Source organism: Physeter macrocephalus, chromosome 8 (assembly GCF_002837175.3).
Source record: "Physeter macrocephalus isolate SW-GA chromosome 8, ASM283717v5, whole genome shotgun sequence".
Lineage (NCBI taxonomy): Eukaryota > Metazoa > Chordata > Mammalia > Artiodactyla > Physeteridae > Physeter > Physeter macrocephalus.
In genome coordinates, this window is record NC_041221.1 from 151,454,191 (window position 1) to 151,471,573 (window position 17,383).

Here is a 17,383-nt window from a genome sequence, read left to right on the forward strand (position 1 = left end):
CTGCTGCTCTCTAGCCAGGGCATCTCACGGCCATCTGGTCTTCCCAGCCCGCTGGATTCCTCATGGCTACAAACCACTATGTGCTAGGCCCAGGACAAGGCCCCGAGACACACCAGTGAGCAACAGACACAGCTCCGGCCTTCGTAGGACTTATGGTCTTGTGAGAGCCAATATTAGTTTAAAAGCCATACAAAGATAATTACAAATCATGAAGAGTGGCTTGAAATAAAGTTCGAGGTGCCAGCAGAGTGTCTGATAAGTAGGGTAGCCAGAGCATTTATGAAGCAAACCAGGACCCTGCTGAGAGTGATAAAGTGCTAAACCAGACAGACGGACACAAACCAGGACTGTTCCCAGCACACCAGCAGGTGATAACAAGGGACGCATTCCTACAAGCTTCTTCCCAAAAGGTCAAAAGAGATAAGCTGGTCCGAAGAGAAAGAAGGTAAAAGCTCCAGGTCAGAGCCAGGTTCTTAAGACGGTCTTAAGAAGGATGTAAACTGTGTAGTTGCAGACACAGAAGCTTTATCTTTCCCCACCAACGTCCTGGGCCTGAGCAGGGCCAATCAGGAATCTCTGGCATTCACCTACGTAACAACAGTCCGAGTGGTCCAGCACCAGGCCCACACTTGACTGTGGTTGTTCCTTGGTCCCCAGCACGCAGGCATGTGACCCAGGAGACAGCTAACCCATTCATCTACATTCTCTGGTTCCACCCTCTGCTCAGCTCTAGGCATGAGTATAGTGCAACACACTTTACAAAGGGCTGTCACACACATCACCGCATGTGATAATAATGCCTGCCATTTACTGTTATTAACAGTAAGAGCTAACATCTACCCAGCTCTTGCTCCTGGATAGACAATTTACATGATTTTTTTCCCTTTAATTCTGATCACAGCCTTATGAGGTAGATACTCTTATTCTCATTTTTTAAAAGGGAGAACTAAAAGTTGGAGAGGTTTTAGGTCATTCACAGGGCCACACGGCAAAGTAGAGATTCAAACCCCAGCAGCCTGACTTCAGACTCCATGCTCTGTCTCTCTTAGCAAAAGCAGACACAGCAAAGTGCATGGAACTTAATTTGTCAAAGCTCTACTGTCTTCCAGCACCAACGGAGACTGAGGTACTAGTCTAAGCCTTGCCTCTCACTGGTTATCTCGACTTCGGCACGTTCCTTTTTCTCTTCTCCCCTCAATTTCCTCATCTGTAAGATGTGACGTTCGAAGAGATGTTTATAAATTCCCATAAAAATCAGTGATTCATCTTACCCTTCCACAGCCCTGAGAGTCAGATCTTAGCATATCCAATTTTCAAGTGAGGAAACTCAACACCAGTGTGGTCAAAAGGGTTTTTCAGGTCACACAGCTAGTTAAAGCCAAGACTAAAACCCTGGCTTCAGACCCCAAACTCTGCAACTCGTTCTACTGGAACACACTCACAGACCATTCCCCCAGTGATCTGACCTAGATCGGGGCTGGAGCCCACAGGTCCAGCAATGGGTTGGATAAGGTTCCCACAACTCCCACTATCCCTGGCCAAGTTTGGTAGGAGAGTGTGATCCACAACATTTGGGTCAAGCGAAGCTAAGTGGTTTATTCCATTCCCATTTCTCTTTGAGTCTTCAGCTCCCAAGTAAGAAAGCTGACTGGAAGCCCCCTGGGGCTGGGTGGGGGCTTTCAAGAGCCTAGGAGCAGGGGATGTAAGAAAACAAAGAGGCATCGCATGCTTCAGGCGAGATGTGCTTCTGTGCTTCAGTCAACGAGAACTTCAGGAAGGAGGGGCTCTCTGGGAGGGAGGGGAAGTTCTCTCACTGTCCTCTGTTTCTCAAAGGCCCTCACAACATCTCTGCCTAACCCTGAGTGCACAAAGAACAAGTACACAACAGCCATGAAGTCATCGCATTCCTTCCCAGCTTCTCAGCCTGAGGGGGCCACCCTGAGGGGGCTTTCGTAGCAGGAAGCATGAGCTCACGGCAAACTCGAGCACTGAGACCCATTCTTCAGCACAGAAGTGCAGGAGCCAAACCGAGAGGAGGGTGCTTTGTGAGGTCATAATGGCGAGGGGCTTTTGAGGCATGTCTGTCCCTTCCCCACCTCGCCGGAGACAGAGAACATAAGTCTCAAGGGAGGAGGAAGTTTCAACCAAGGGGCCTTGAAGAAGGTGTGGAGCCACAGCTGGCCAGCCTTCCCAGAGATGAGAAGACAGAGTCTACTTGCCTCCCGTGGGCACCAGCCACTCCTTCCCTCCCCGCCACCCAGGAAGGTCTTGGTGAAGAAGGCAGCACTGATCTTCACACCCAACAACCCAACATAGCCCCTCAGCTACCGAGTTACTACAGACCTCTTAGACCCATCGAAACCTAACTGTCCTGTGTCCCTCTCCTCATTCAAGGGCGACCTGATAAACCCATCTGTGCTGCTAACTGACTGTTAGTGGCTGTCATTGTCTTCTAGGCTTTTGCACACTCCGGCAGGGCTACTGTAGAGACTGGATCACATGGGAATCTCAGGGTCAGGGGAAGCTGTGGGAGGTGCACTGAAGCAGAGGAGCCCACACACCACACGTCCCAGGTCCGCACACCGCAAAGGCTCAAGACATCCGGCCCCAAAGGCAAAAGACTACTCCTCCTGCTGGAGTCTGCCTTCCCTTCTCCTCACCCCTGCTCTTTGGCACAGAGTCTCAGAGGGTCACTCAAGTCCAGAATGTCTCAACTTGGGCACTACTGACATTTGACGCCAGATAGTTCTCTGCTGTGGAGGACTGGCCTGTGCATTGGAGCATAATTAGCAGCATCCCTACCCACCAGATGCCAGTAGCATCCACCTCCCAGTCATGATAACCCAAACTGTGCCCACAAATTGCCAAGGGTCCCCTCCTTTCTTGGTTAAAACAGTCAAAGAGACAAATAGAATATTTTAGGGTAATTGCACCTGATTAAAATGGGTATAAATCATCATGAAGCATATTTCCTTTGCTTTATGTTCATTACCAACATATTTAACAAAAATTTAAGGAAAAGAAATGATTTAAACCAAAATCACTCCTAGCTGAGAACCACCACTCTCATCCTACAAATTCTAAAAGGTCCCCTGTAGGAAAAGCTAGCAAACCATGAAATGTGTATGATTCATGACCTTAAACGTCCACCAGTGACCACATGGTGTGGTGGAGCAAACTAAAAGACTAAAACCGAAACACCATTTTTTAAATGACAAATCTCTGTGCAAACAGCCAAACTCAACTTTGAGGGGAAAAATACCCAATGTGAAGATAGCAGCAAAATAAGAAAATCTTCACATCCTAAAACCACATGAAAAAGGCAGAGTACAAAACCTTACATGTCCATACAAAAAAAAACCAAACACCTGTTTGGGTGAGATGACAGGATTACCAGTAAATCATTTCTCTTACTTAAACTTTTGTGAGTATGTGGGTAATTAACATAAAGCAAAGAAAATGTATGCTTCACAATGATTTATATCAACTTTAATCAGATGCAACTTGCTTAAAATATTGTTTCTTTCACCATTTTAGCCAGCAAAGGGGAGGGTACACTTACGAAACAACAAATGCATGTTTTGTGTCTCCTGCTCACTCCCTGGGTCTCAGTCAGGGAAACAATTCCTTCAGGGGAGGGACCTGTCTCCACTGAGCATCTCCTCACTTCCTAGAGGTGGGTCTGGGATAGGGCAGCTGCTTGATAGATATTGACCTGAACTTACCTCAGATTTCAGGGTGGTGGTTCGAGGGTTGCCACTTGGAGTATAATGGGTTTCTGTGTAGGCTGGAGCAAAAAGGTGCCTGAAAAGAATAAAAACAGGCATTTGTCTCCTTAGATGATGGACTTCACCGTCCTGGGAACAGCAGCCAGTGATTCTAACTAAACTTGGTAAAGCCACCCCAAGCGTCTCCACGCAGAAGGAACTAGGCAGTCCTATGGAACGGCTCAAGGAATAAAAAGAAAAACAGAGTGAAGTTTGTTATGAACTTTGTGTTCCTTGGGATCATCGCTTAAGTCAGCTACAACCAGATAGAGTTGACCACAAAAGCAGTGATCTTAGATCTTAACTTGTTCAGGGTCCTGGGAAAATACATGTGCAAACACATTCACAAAATTTCCCAGGGTCTATGGACCCTATTGTGTACCTTGACTGATTATTTCTCCAGCGTATCCACCAACTTTTGGTATCAGCACACCAACTTTTCTTTAAGGGAATCCCTCCTCTCTGTTGCATGTTTTGGTAAGACTGTCCATCAAGGTATCCTACCTGGCCTTGGCCAAGGGTGGCCCTCGGCACGAGCCAAGCCAAAGGAGTAATGCTGCAGGAACTTAACAAATGGGAGCTATTCATCTGCTCCTGTGTTCCTGCTGCATGGGTTCCAGGAGTTTCCTTTGCCCATCTTTTCTGAGACCTAGTGGTTCAGATCTCCTGAGACCTGGTAGTTCTATGTGTTACCCTTCCAATATTGTTTTTTCTTTCCTAAAATTGGACATTGGTTTCTCTCTTGCCACAGACCTCTTGCAGCTGAGGTTAAGAATCCCTCACCAAAGGCAAGGTGACCTCAAATAAGGCTTTTAGAATTTCCCTGAAAGTTAAAAGACAAAAGAGCCAAATGGATGCTTCAACTAGCTCAGCCACATTACAAGCAGAACGAATCTAAAGAAAATCGAGGTCAGGAGGCAAAGTTTGTAATGGAACGCACCATTAAAAATTGGAGTCTAACAAAAAAGAATTAAGTGGATCTATATCTACTAATGTGGAAAGATGTCTAAAATGGAGTTAGATAAAGACAATAAATTTCAGGCAAGTATGTACTTTTAAAATCCTTTTTAATGAAAAAGTAACAGCGGTACACACTAGTGCACGCATCAACAACAGCTGGAGGAGGGCATGCCCATCGTTAATGGTGGTTAATCTCAGGGAATTACGGAAGATGTTCACAATGTAAGTTGTATAATATTTCTGAAAAACTGGTCGATCTTAAAGAATAATTGTCATGTATTTATTCTGAAAACGGAAAATCTAATTTGAAACTGCTTTTTAAATAAGAAGACACAAGCTGAGGCCAGCATAGAAAGCCAAAGGGACCTGCAGGGACCACCCTGGTTTTGTAAGAGGTGACATTTCCCTCAAGAGAGGGTCATTGAAGAGGATCTCCCGAGTCTCTCGGAGTCACTTCCAGCTCTAAGTTCCGGGACTCCAGACTCTCAGATTCCCCTCCACCCACAGAGTGCAGTCAGAAGGCAAAGGCCGCAAGGGTTGTCTCTTGCACTATGTCAAGCCCTTCAACGTGCTGCCTTGGACAAGAAGAAAAGAAACCCAACAGGAAGATGTAAAAACAAAGCAAAACAGAAAACCCAGCTTGTGTAGAGAAACTCCAATTCACATGGAAAGTTTGGGTCAGTAGCTAACTTGCCAGATTCTGTCTCCCTTTCTCTTTCTCCTTAGCATCTAACCAGTCAAGGATCGAAGGGAAGAGACCCATTTGTCTGAGCGAGATAAACTGTAAGCCCCAGGAAGACAGAAGCCAAGCTGTTTTGCTCACCAGTATCTACTGGTGTTTAACATGTACTCAGTGAAAGAATGTGTTAACTAATTAGTGAATGAATGAATGAGTGAGTCGTTGAGCATACTAGGAGCTTAGAACATGGTCTGGAGTCTGAGAGACTAAGTTTAAGTGCCAGTTCTCACATTTACTGTCTCTATGGCCATGAGCGAGTTGTTTCACCTCTCCAAACCTTTGTTTCCTCTTCTGCAAAATCCCTTTGACTTGACAGGGTTGTCATCTGAGTAAAATAACATAATGCATGAAAAGAGCTTAAAACCAGTCCTGGCTCAGAGTGGAGCTCAGTAAAGGTTAGTGATTATCATTATTGCTTTCAACAGGGATTATGATGGGAAGAACCCAGAAAAACTGGTGGAATTTACCTACCTCCTTTCAATTCCCCCCCCAGCCATTAACTCCCCAGTATGTCACTTGAGAGAGGTGAAAAAACAATGAGCTCATTCCTGCAGCCCATTTCCTTGGTCTGCTTTCACAGACTGCATACTGGACGGCGAGTCAGGAGTTCAGAATTTAATAGTCCATCCTGGATGACAGCAGGGAGACGTGAATTTTCCCACAGTAATGCACTCCTGGAAAAGACACCCTCAGCTTCTTCTGAGTCTTAGGGGGGAAAATATTCATCCAGTGACACCAAGATGCTCCAAAGAGAGCAATCCAGGTTGAACCTCAGAGGAATCCACATTCTTGTCGGTTCTTGGCCACACATCCTCAGAAGGGTAAGCATCTTTCTGCACCTCCTTATTCTGAGGTTCTGCCACTGTCATCATAGGACTCTCAGAGCCTCAGTGCTGAGAGGGACCTCAGGAATCATTAAGCCAAACTCACTAGACTATGGACTCCCTAAGAGCAGGAAGCACGGCTGCCTTGTTCAAGGCTTCTCCCCAGCTCCTAGTACCAGGCAGGTTTATTCTGTGAAAAAGTGGATGAATAAATAAATGAACGAATGAATGAATCTTCTACCTTGTGTAGGAATCTGCCAGATGGCCATTCGGCACTGGACATCTCCAGTGACAGGGAGCTCCTGAGACCACCCACTCCATTTCTGACCACATATAATAGTTAGAGAAAGTTCTTACACTGAACCAAAAACTACCCCTCTCTGTAACCGGCACCCACTGGCCTCATTCTTGTCTGCTGAATCTACAAGAAACAGTCTGCTGCCTCTTCCACCTAACTGCCCTTTTCAGGACCAGCAGCATTAGCATCACCTAGGAACTAGTTAAAAATGCAGATTGTAAAAAAAAAAAATATATATATATATGCAGATTGCCAGGCCCCACTGCAAACGTCCTTGCACACAGAAACTCTGTGGTTCTGTTGTTGTAATAACTCTCTGAGTGATTCTCGGGCAGAGCCACCACCCTAGACCACAAGTTCTCAACATACTTTTAAAGCAGGCAAACTTCAGAAATATCCACGTGTCTCACTACCCAAGCCTCCATCACCCTTCTACCTCCACCACACCCTGGATCATTCTGAGCTTAAGAAACCCTGAAACGTTGCAATCAAAATAGTTCACATGCCTTTAAGTGAGAAAGCATTTCACCTTCACAACATGCCTATGAGGACACTGCAACCTCGGAACTGTAACTTGTCCAAGTTGTCATGGCACAGTGTCAGAGGTGGGTTTCAAAGCCAAGTCTGTTGGGCCAGACCATACTTTTTAAGCAGTTCTCTGCTCTGTCTCTATTAGAAGGTAGAAGCATAAAACTAAAGCACTGCCAGCAGTAGTCCAAAAGACAATTTGACAGTGATGACAGCAGCCTTGAGAACATGTGATGCCACAAAAAGGAGGCTCCCGGGTCTTAGATGTGAACACATGCAGAGAAGAGCCGGAGGGGTAAGCAAAGTACAGGGCAAGATAAAGAGGATAGACATGTAAGGACATCAGGGGTTGTTTCTGGGGGTTTTTTTGTTTTTTTTTAATAACAACCCTTTCCCCAAATGCGGTTGCGGATGTTGACCAGGAGGGTCATCCTTCCTTCTAAAAGCAAAAGGAAGGGTCATGTTCCATCACCACTATCTGTGCAATTGTACCGATTCACAAGACACTGCTTTCACACGCTCCCCATCGCCCCAAGCTAGGCCCATCCATGCCTCCGGTCCCTGGTGGTGCCTTGGCGCTGCTCTCGGCACCAAAGACACTATCCCCTCAGAGACAGGGCTACAGGGCCACTGAGCAGCCCAGCTCAGCCCAGCCACCCCTTCTCCAACCACATCTTGTTCTCATCTCCTCTCTGACAAGGGGCTGGCTCAGCAGATCTCCAGGAAGCTGTCTCTCACCACTGGAGTGTTAGGATTTTCAGGAAACGAGTTGTGAGTGATGTGCATCCAGGAAGAGAGAAGGACTGTCCAAGATTTCCCACCCTGCCCCCTCCTTTTTCTGGCTTTGATGGAAAAGCAATTTCTGAAGAAGTGCCTCCCACCCGTGCCCTCAAGGCTCACAAGCCCACAGGCAAGCAGAGATCACACATCACCCCAATGCTAATAGCAGCCAGCACTGCAGTGCTCACTTGGGTGAAACTCAGGTTGCCCAGACCCCAAAGTCCTTAAGCAATCTTCTGAATTTTTGTATCTTCTGAATCCCAACTGGGAAAATAAGCTGTCCCCCAAATATTGGACGTAAAACATAAGGTCACTCTCCAGGGAAGGACAACAGAATTGCCGGTGGTGGCCTGGTAACTGTACACGCAGCCAGACCCCCCAAAACACACTGCAGCTCCAACAGCCCTGACCCACCTTTCCTAAGGCTCAGAGCCTTCGAACCCAGAACCGTCCCTTTAAGGACTATGTACTGTCAGACTAATTTCAAATGCTTCTCTAAGCTTCTCTAAAACTCCCTCTAGGGAGAGAGAAGCCGCAGGACTAAAATTTGCAAAACATCTTCCTGAGTCCAATGCCCCCATCCTGCTGCTTCAGATAAGCAAATCAGTGAAGACAAAGTGATAATTTCCAAACTACCTTGAAAAGCAACCCTACCCAGATATGCTCAGCATAAACAAACAGTACTCTGCCCATCCCAGGGGCTATTTTTACTGACACCTCCTTCTCCCAGGTCTTGCTCCGTATCTAGCTCTTTCAGGAGTACTGGAGGCACTTATACACTGGTGATGCTTGGGAGGTACAGCCTGCTGGTCCCTCTTATTTTCTCTGGAGGAGCCTCACCCTCACCCTGTCCATCCATGCGGGTGATAACATAAGGCTCTTTCATTTCTCACTTATACTTACAATGCCGTCATAACGGGACTCAGCCCAGTAACACAACACCCGGAAATGCTATTAAAAAATATAAAATCCCAGGCCCCATCCCAGCCCCAATGAGAATTACATTCTCTAGAGAAGGACTCAGAAATCTATATTTTTAATAGTTTTTCCAGGTGATACTTTTTCAGTCTCTGGGAATTCTCCATTGTATCCATTTTAACATTTTTTACTCTTTTTCTTACTTCTAGCCTCCTAAGCACCCTCTCAAAATCTAAAGATGATATCAGCACAGCCTAGAGGGAAAGTCCCAGGCTCAGAAAGGTTTGGTTTGACTACCAGCTGCACTACTCTCTAGATGACTGCCATTTCAAACCCTGGAAATGAGGCAAAAGATCACCGTAATGCCTTTCAATGTCACACAAGAGCACTGTCAAATCACAGGCTCTGGGAGGTCTAAGGTTCTTTGGACTCCATGTGGGGGGGAAATGTAGCTTTGAAAGACTATTTACAATTCATTAGGGCAGCTCTTGTAAAACCCTGTAAAATTAGATGTTAACTGGTAAAAACCTAATAAAGAGATACAAATGATTTCCATCTAGCAGAAAAGATAACTCTCAAGGTTATGATTTTATTGCCCATAGGATATTAACCAGTTTTGTATGTAATTTAGCAATGTTACCTCAGCATTCCTGCTTCACTATTGAAAATATGTTTCCCTTATCTATCCAATTTTTAAACCAGTTTTATCATTTTGTTGGTTCCCCCATTAATTAAACAAAACTTTGACAAACGCTCACTATCTGTATTTGTATGAGAACTGTTTTCAGTTGAGCCACATAAATTCTGTTTTTTTCCTAGACTGAAAATGAACAGGGTGATAATTATGATCTCACAGCCCCACTGAGAGGATCAAATGAGAAAATACATTCAAATACTAGCTATGACGTTTATAAGTTCTGTGAACGTGGGCAAATCGGTTAGTCTCTCTGTGCCTCAGTTTTCTCATCTATAAAATGGGGGAAATAATAGAATCTACTTCATAGGGTTGCTATACAATGTTAGGAGAGTGTCTGACTATGAATATTTGCTAAATAAAATGAACAAATGTGAAAGAAATCTTTGCAAAGTATAAAGTATTTCTTTCTACAAATATCATTGTTAACATTTTCTCTGGGACTATCTATGTGCACATGTGGTAAAACTTCGTAATTGTTAACCAAGATAATGGGCTTCTGAGAGTTCATAATACCAGTCTCTCTCCTTTTGGGTATATTCAGAAATTTTTATATTCATATTTTTTAACTAGCAAGGTGATACTATACACATCACAAGCTACTCAGCCTTAGTTTCTCTTTCTATCAATTGGAAACGGTGATGCCCAGGACAGGCAGACATTGGGAAGAGCTTTTGAAAAGCAGAGAATGATATTCTAATGTAATGGCTAGTGCTTGCCCATATTTGGGACAAAATAACAAATTCAGTAAGTAGTGTTTTGTTGTCTTTTGTTTTCAAAGAGCAAGAAAGAAAAGGGGAGAAGAGACAGCTCAAGCTGTCTCAGAACCAAGATTTCCAAAGCAGTGCTCACTCCACCTCTGACTCCAAAGGAATGGAAACAAACCAACATGCCAAAGGCATGGCCCTAAAGCCAAATAAGGGGCCCACGGGCAGAGGCATTCCTTTTTGAGGGAACAGAAAGTTTAAGGAAGGGGGAACTTTAAACGTTGCTCCTGATGTAAAGAGTAGGAGATCTCCTCCTACTCCAAGGACTCACTTGAGCAAGCATCATCGCTGCTAGAGGCCCAGCTCCAGAAGCAATGCCGCACAGCAAGATGGTGCCACCCACAAGCCTGGCATAAAGCCGAAGCATGTTGTCTTTAACCTCCTATTAAAGAAGTGTCCAAACAATGCATTAAATCAACACTCCTTTTCACCAAACGCATCCCATTACATCTTCTCCCAGTCCCCACAAGACCTGGCACCCTTCCAACCAGGTCCCGGTCCTGTGTTTTGCTTTTGTGTTGTTGACTAAAGGATGTTTGGATGAGCACTGTTTACTCCTTTGGCCAGCAGGGTCTTTATTTAATCCTCTTCAGGCCTCGCTCTTGGCTGCCTCCACGAAGACAGAGTAACCTCTCTGTGCAAATAGGGCTGACCTCTTGGGATCAGGATGCTTAACTGTCAGGGACCCAAGAGGCCCTCAAAATGGCTCACCCAAGAAGAGTTTGTTTTGCAGTGTCCTGTAAAGTACCCATTATAGGCACTTATTGGAATTGGATAAGAACAGTTCAGGGAAATGGGGTACTATGTTTACTACTTCTGAGAAAAATAAAGAAGTGGAAACCAGTTACCATGAGCAACCAAACCAGTTTCCGATTGCAACAAGTTTCTGGTAAATCACCACAGTTATCAGATTAACGTGAAGCGAAGGGCCAACGCAAGAGGCAATGGTTCAGTTGTACAGATAAACTTTGGGGATAAGACACAGAAGTGAAGAAAAGAAATCTCTAAGATCACAGGACTTATGAAAATATGCTTAGAAAAAGGGGAGTAGGTGGGCTATCCCATGAATAAAAGCAAACAAACAAAAAGCAAAGACCACAAACCAACCTGCCCTAAACGTGGGTTCTTGGACCCTTTTAGGCTCTGATTAAATATCCCAGTAACTCTGATAAACCTTGACCAATGTTTCTTAGCATCCTAAAGGCAAATCACAGTGAATGCACAAGTCAAGGTTAGAAGCTGGAAAGTCCTCCTAGAACATAGTGGACATACGTTGTCCTGCACTGCCCAGCAGCCCTGCCACTTTCTTGGGAAAACAGTGCCAAATTTATATTTAGAGAAATGTTCCCCTCTTGCTGCATGCTGACCGGGGCCACCTGGAGTCAGTCATAACAAGTCAGGACAATCAGGTCTCATTTCACTGAATTTCTAGATGAGTGACACCAGTAACAATGGCTGGAGCTGACAGACACCATTGGTGGCGCCTGAAGATGATGTTGAAATCTCAGCCTCTGCACACCAGTGCTGAATTGAACCTCAGAGACAGAGTTTCGGGTGAAGTAGAAAGAATAGTGTTATTGCTGTGCCAGGCAAAGGGGACCACAGCGGGCTCCTACACTTGAAAACCATGTATCCCAATCCAGATGGATTTTTTTTTTTTTTTTTTTTTTTGGCTGCTTTGGGTCTTCGTTGCTGCGCATGGGCTTTCTCTAGTTGCAGCTAGTGGAGGCTACTCTTCCGTTGTGGTGCGCAGGCTTCTCATCGCGGTGGCTTCTCTTGTTGCGGAGCACGGGCTCTAGGCACGTGGGCTCAGTAGTTGTGGCTCGTGGGCGCTAGAGCGAAGGCTCAGTAGTTGTGGCGCTCGGGCTTAGTTGCTCCGCAGCATGTGGGATCTTACTGGAGCAGGGCTCGAACCCGTGTCCTCTGCATCGGCAGGCAGATTGTTGACCACAGCCCCACTAGAGAAGTCCCCAACCTGGATCTGATGAGGGGTTTTGTAACAGTGGTTCAAGGGTGGGGTCGCTGACAAGATTAGGGTGTACACACGGCCTGCACTCCCTTAATCCCATCTCAGGTCTCCAAATATTGATGAGCTTCTCGGGTCCCTTTAATCTTGCCTCAGGCGGTTTCTTGGCTGCTCTTCCCTTGATTAGCAGCTGTTCGAATCTGCCTTTTGGAACTCAGGGAAGGTCATGGAGGCGGCAGTCTTGCCTACAAGAAATGGGGAACAAAAAGGCCTCCGTGCCCAGGAGCCCCACAGGGTCCTGCTCGGTTTCAAAGAGACTCTCTATGAATTCCTAGACCCTGTCCTTTTCAAGCCCTAGTTCTTCAGTTTTTCCCTCACTCTATGTGTTGCCTCATACGCTTCCCATAATGTTTTTTAGGAGGGAAGGGGGATTGGTGAATAAATGGCAGAGTCTACTGCAACAAAAAATCTTTATATGTCACCCTCTCTGTTCAGTGCTTACCCCCATTCCATTCTTATGGATGAATAATTTGAAAAAGAGCAAAAGCAACTTACCAACATCACAGAATTATATTTTGCTTCTAAACTCAGTCTAAATGAACTAAAGCTACCTAAACGTCAGCAGTAGATAATCCAAGAGTTAGGACATCCAGACACTCCCAAAAGGCAGAGAGGAAGGATGCTCATGCAAATTCATCAATGAATGCTTATTAAGCAGCATAATATGGTACAAACTGCAGGGCACACGGCCTCAGGGAGACCAAGTTCCTTCTGGCTTGAATTCATCACGTATTTGCTCTGGATTCTTGGCCAAGCTGCAGTGCCTCTTCGGAACACCCATTCCACAAATATTTATTGAGGGCAATCATGTGCCAGGCACTGTGCTGGGGGACGTGAAGGAGGCAAGCACAGCTTTCCTGACCTCCACATGGCATCTCGCTCATGAAGATTAGAGGAGGCTGAAGGGTGGCAGCTTACGCCACCCCAGACATGCCACTTTAGCATAAGGGTCATTTTGAGCTGAAGGCAACTGAGAAGAAGCAGATAAAAGAAAAGCTTCCTGCTCTCCTCCTATTTGCCTAAAAGCAGGTCATCAATTCTCAGAGGTGTCCCTCCTCCTCCCTCTACCAGGAAGGACAAAAGTTAATCACCAGAGACAACTTTAGACCCCGTCAGCCTGGAGACGGCACCAGAGGAATCCACACAACAAACTTTAAAAACTAGCCTTTATCTATCATTTCCCAAATATTTACCTTCCCACAGTTTATGGCCTTTAGAAGCCTAAAACCTCTTCCCTTTTTCCTACCATCTCTCTACAAACTTATTGTTCTTTGTTGAAGATGCTACAGAAGCCTCAATTCTGTGTCACTCATTTTTCTCTGGGTATCTCCCATGTATACATGTTAATAAACTTCTGTTTGTTTCTCTCTTGTTAATCTGTCTTTTGTTACAGGGTACCCAGCTGAGAACTTAGAAAGGAAGACAGAAAATTATTTCCTCCTTTCCAAAGTCATCTGTGAAAGTACTTTGCAAACACTAACAGGCCACACAGAAGGTAGGTATTACTCTTTGGTCCCTAGAAACCAAGTCTCTATATTACAACCTATCTTTCTTCCTTCCTAGAACTGCTGCAAACCAGAGCTGCAATCAACTTCCAATTTCCCCTAACAAGCTGCCTACACAGCTTCGGAGGAGGGCTGCCTGTGCATGAGTGCGCGTGTGCATGTGCGCGCGTGCGTGTGCGTGTATGTTGAGCACAGGGAGAAAGGGCCGCCTAGGGATCAGGAACTCAGTATCCTCAACACTGCTGATCTCCTTTTCCACAGCCATATTCCTAGCACCACATAACTGAAAGGCCAGTTTAACCTTAGCATTCTTACCCAAGCCCCAAAGCCAGCATCCATAAGAGATAAAGAGCTTCTAGAATACAAGGGGTCTGACATCTTTCCCAACACTTAGATCTCCTCTTTCTGTAGCACTCCAGTCTTCCTCCAAAGGAATCCCTTTCCATGACTTGTCCTTCCTTTCCTGGGAAGGGGGGTGGGGGGGGGGCGGCCTTGTTAAAAGAAACCAAGCCTGATATAATGCAGTCATTATAGCCCCTTTGGCCCATCTGGACCTCTCTCCAGGGAGACATGCAAGAGGAGAAAACGTGGGGGCCGCCAGTTTCCTGCAAACTCGTAACCTCGGGGGTAAAAGGAGGAGGAAAAGGGGGCAGTGGGGCACATGGGAGCCATGGAGGGGACTGGAAGGGAGCCATTAAGTACAGAAGTCATAAAGACCCATTTCTCCTTAAACTGGCTCAGGAAAGCCTGGCCCAGCTCCACCCACTCAATGATATCATTGTTTTCAACAAAAGCTGGTTTGAGAACTGGCAGGGAGACCCCCAGCGAGGCCTCACCAGTTCCTGGGAGATCAGTCAAGTGCTCAGAATTGTAGATAAGGGGGGAAGTCTATGTAAGGGTGCAAATTACAGAGATAACCAGGGTAACGACAGACTTCGCTTTTGCCAGGACTTTTAGGGTCACAGAAAGAGTATAGGATGCTACTTTTCACATAGATTTTATCAGTGGATTCCCCACCACCAGAGTTGATGACTGGAGATTATTACCTTCAACTAATGAGAAAACTAAAGATCTGAGAAGTGGCTTATCCGAGGTCCCACCACAAACTTAGGACAAACACGGGGACTTGTACCACTGTCCTGCTACTTACTCAAGCCAGGAACCTCAGATTGGCCTTTGAATTCACCCACTTCCTCAGCTCATATCCAACGCATCTCCAAGTCTCCACGATTCCACCCTGTAAGTATCTCTGGAATCTGTCCCCTTCTCTCCATATCTGCAACCACTTCCCTATATTAGATCACCATAATTTCCCCCTCAGATTAAAATAAAGCTTTAGAATGGGTCTTATTACTATCTCCAGTCTTGCCCTTTCCAATCCATCCTCCACACTGTAGTCTAAGTAATTTTTCTCACATGCACTTTGGATGCTGTCACTATCTGACTTTTAAAATATTCTTCATCGGCTCCCCATTGCCCTCAAGATACACACCCAATCCTTTCAAGAAGCCTACAAGGCCCTTCAAGGACTCGCCCCTGCCTACCTGGACAACCTCTTCTCTCACCGTTTCCTTCCTCCCTCTTGCTCTATGCTCTAACCACAAAAACATCTTTTCATCATCAACAAAGGCCTTAGAGCCTTTGTTCCTGCTACTTGCCCTGCGTGGAACCCATCCGCCTTGTATAAGCCACAACTCTACCACCACCCTACTTCTTCCTTTTACTTCGCTTCCTCCTAGAAGCTTTCGCAGGCACTCGATGCAGGGTAGGTTCCCCTTCCCTGTGCTCCCACGGTACCCTCTACTTCCCCCAACATAGCCTGTCCCACACTGCTCAGTAATAGTTGGATTATCTCTCTCCTCCACTAAGCTCTAAGCCCCATGATGGCAAACTGTGTTTGCTTGCCGTTACTCTTCCAGGAATACCCAGGACCTAGCCCAATGCTAGCCACCAAGCTGGCACGCACAATATTTGTTAAATGAAGGAACAGAAGGTAAGAGAGAAGGGAAGTTAAGAATTCCCAATGAGTAACCCAGAGCTCAAGCCCTGGAGACTCAATACACTGGAGACTCTTGTCAGAAAAACCACGGATTCTCTGACCCAATACCTACTCCCAGTTGAGTTTGAGCAAGGCCTGCAACTTGCTCCAGGGTGCCCAAAAGCCTATTCATTTAGCATCCAAGGAATCAGCCAAAGGTCTGTGTATGTCACTGAGTTCTAAATAGAGAAAGAGTAAAGGTTACATTCTTAAAATCAGAATATCTCCTGGGCAAAATGTAAATGTGGCTTCATTCTCAGGACAGAACCAGTCCAGAAGCCTCAGAACTGGCTTCCTCCCATAGACTTTTCCCTGGGGATAATCATGCTCCATGTCCTAAGCACAAAGGTTGGAGAGTAGAAATCCAGCTTCCAGGGAGTCTGGATGAAGAGCCTAGGCACATCCTTGAAGATGAAAACAGGTCTGGAAGGTGGGACTTTCAGCACATCTCCCAAATCCAAATGTAGATCCATCCCGCCCACCAGACCCTGCTTCTCAGGAGACTCCCCCAACTCCCCAAGTTACGAAAAAGCCATATTTGCCTTGGGCTCAGCCCCTTGCAGTCCATGGCTCCATCTGCCAGGTACACCTCCACCCACTGGGCTCAGCCCAAATTTCCCTTCTATGGTGAGGGGTTGGGGAAGAACTTCTTCTCATCCGAGGCACAGAAAACACATCTCAGCTTTAAATTGCACCTCAAGCCTCTTTCCTAAAAATACCCCATCTACCTCTCTGACAATATGGTTTTACCAGAGGCAAGAGAAAGCCCAACTCAAAGTCAAAAATAAGAGAACAAAAAAACTTGAACTCTAAGCCACTCAAATCCTCAGGTAGCCCAGCTGTGGAAGGGAGAGAAACCCCTTTCCCACTGCCACATACCACTCTTCTGAATTATAATGATTTGGCTAGCTGGAATACTGAATTCCTAAGAGCTTATTAGCACTCCAGTTTTGGTTCCCCTCGATCCAGACCAAATATTTATATATTAATTTCTCAGTCTGAATTCCTTTCTCATTCTTCCACTCATCTCTCTTCCCTCCCTCATCCGAAGCCTCCCCTCCTTGCTCCCACAAGACAGAGCTCCAAGGTACCCTCCTGAGGGAAGTTTTCTCTAACCCCCAGTGAGAAATTCCCCCTTCCTTATCACCCCCTCAGCACTTTACTTTTAACGGTGGTATTAAGTAAATTTGTAACCAACCTCGGATTATGCTGCTTGAGCGTTTTCTCTCCCACAGACAGTAAACGGCCAGAGGACAAGGATATGGTCTTTGCACCTGCTCCCTACAGCACCAAGCATAGGACTTTATACACAGGTGCTCAATCAATATTTGCTGAAATCAATACTACAAAGCTACAGTAATCAAAATAGCATGGTGTTGGCACAAAACAGACATATGGATCAATGGAACAGAATAGAGAGCCCAGAAATAAACCCACACACCTACGGTTAATTAATCTTTGACAAAGGAGGCAAGAATATACAATGGGAAAAAGACGGTCTCTTCAGCAAGTGGTGTTGGGAAACTTGGACAGCCACAT

The 17,383-nt window shown here is 45.7% G+C and overlaps 1 protein-coding gene across 5 annotated transcripts in view; it reads right to left on the reverse strand.

The window, feature by feature from the left end:
- Positions 1-17,383, reverse strand: part of ADAM19 (ADAM metallopeptidase domain 19) — a 108,007-nt gene that overhangs the window by 70,882 nt on the left and 19,742 nt on the right. For all 5 annotated transcript variants that reach the window (XM_055086872.1, XM_055086871.1, XM_024117217.3 and 2 more), the window contains exon 4: positions 3,726-3,804. In XM_055086872.1, the coding sequence (XP_054942847.1) occupies positions 3,726-3,804 (79 nt within the window). The remainder of the gene's footprint in view (positions 1-3,725; positions 3,805-17,383) is intronic.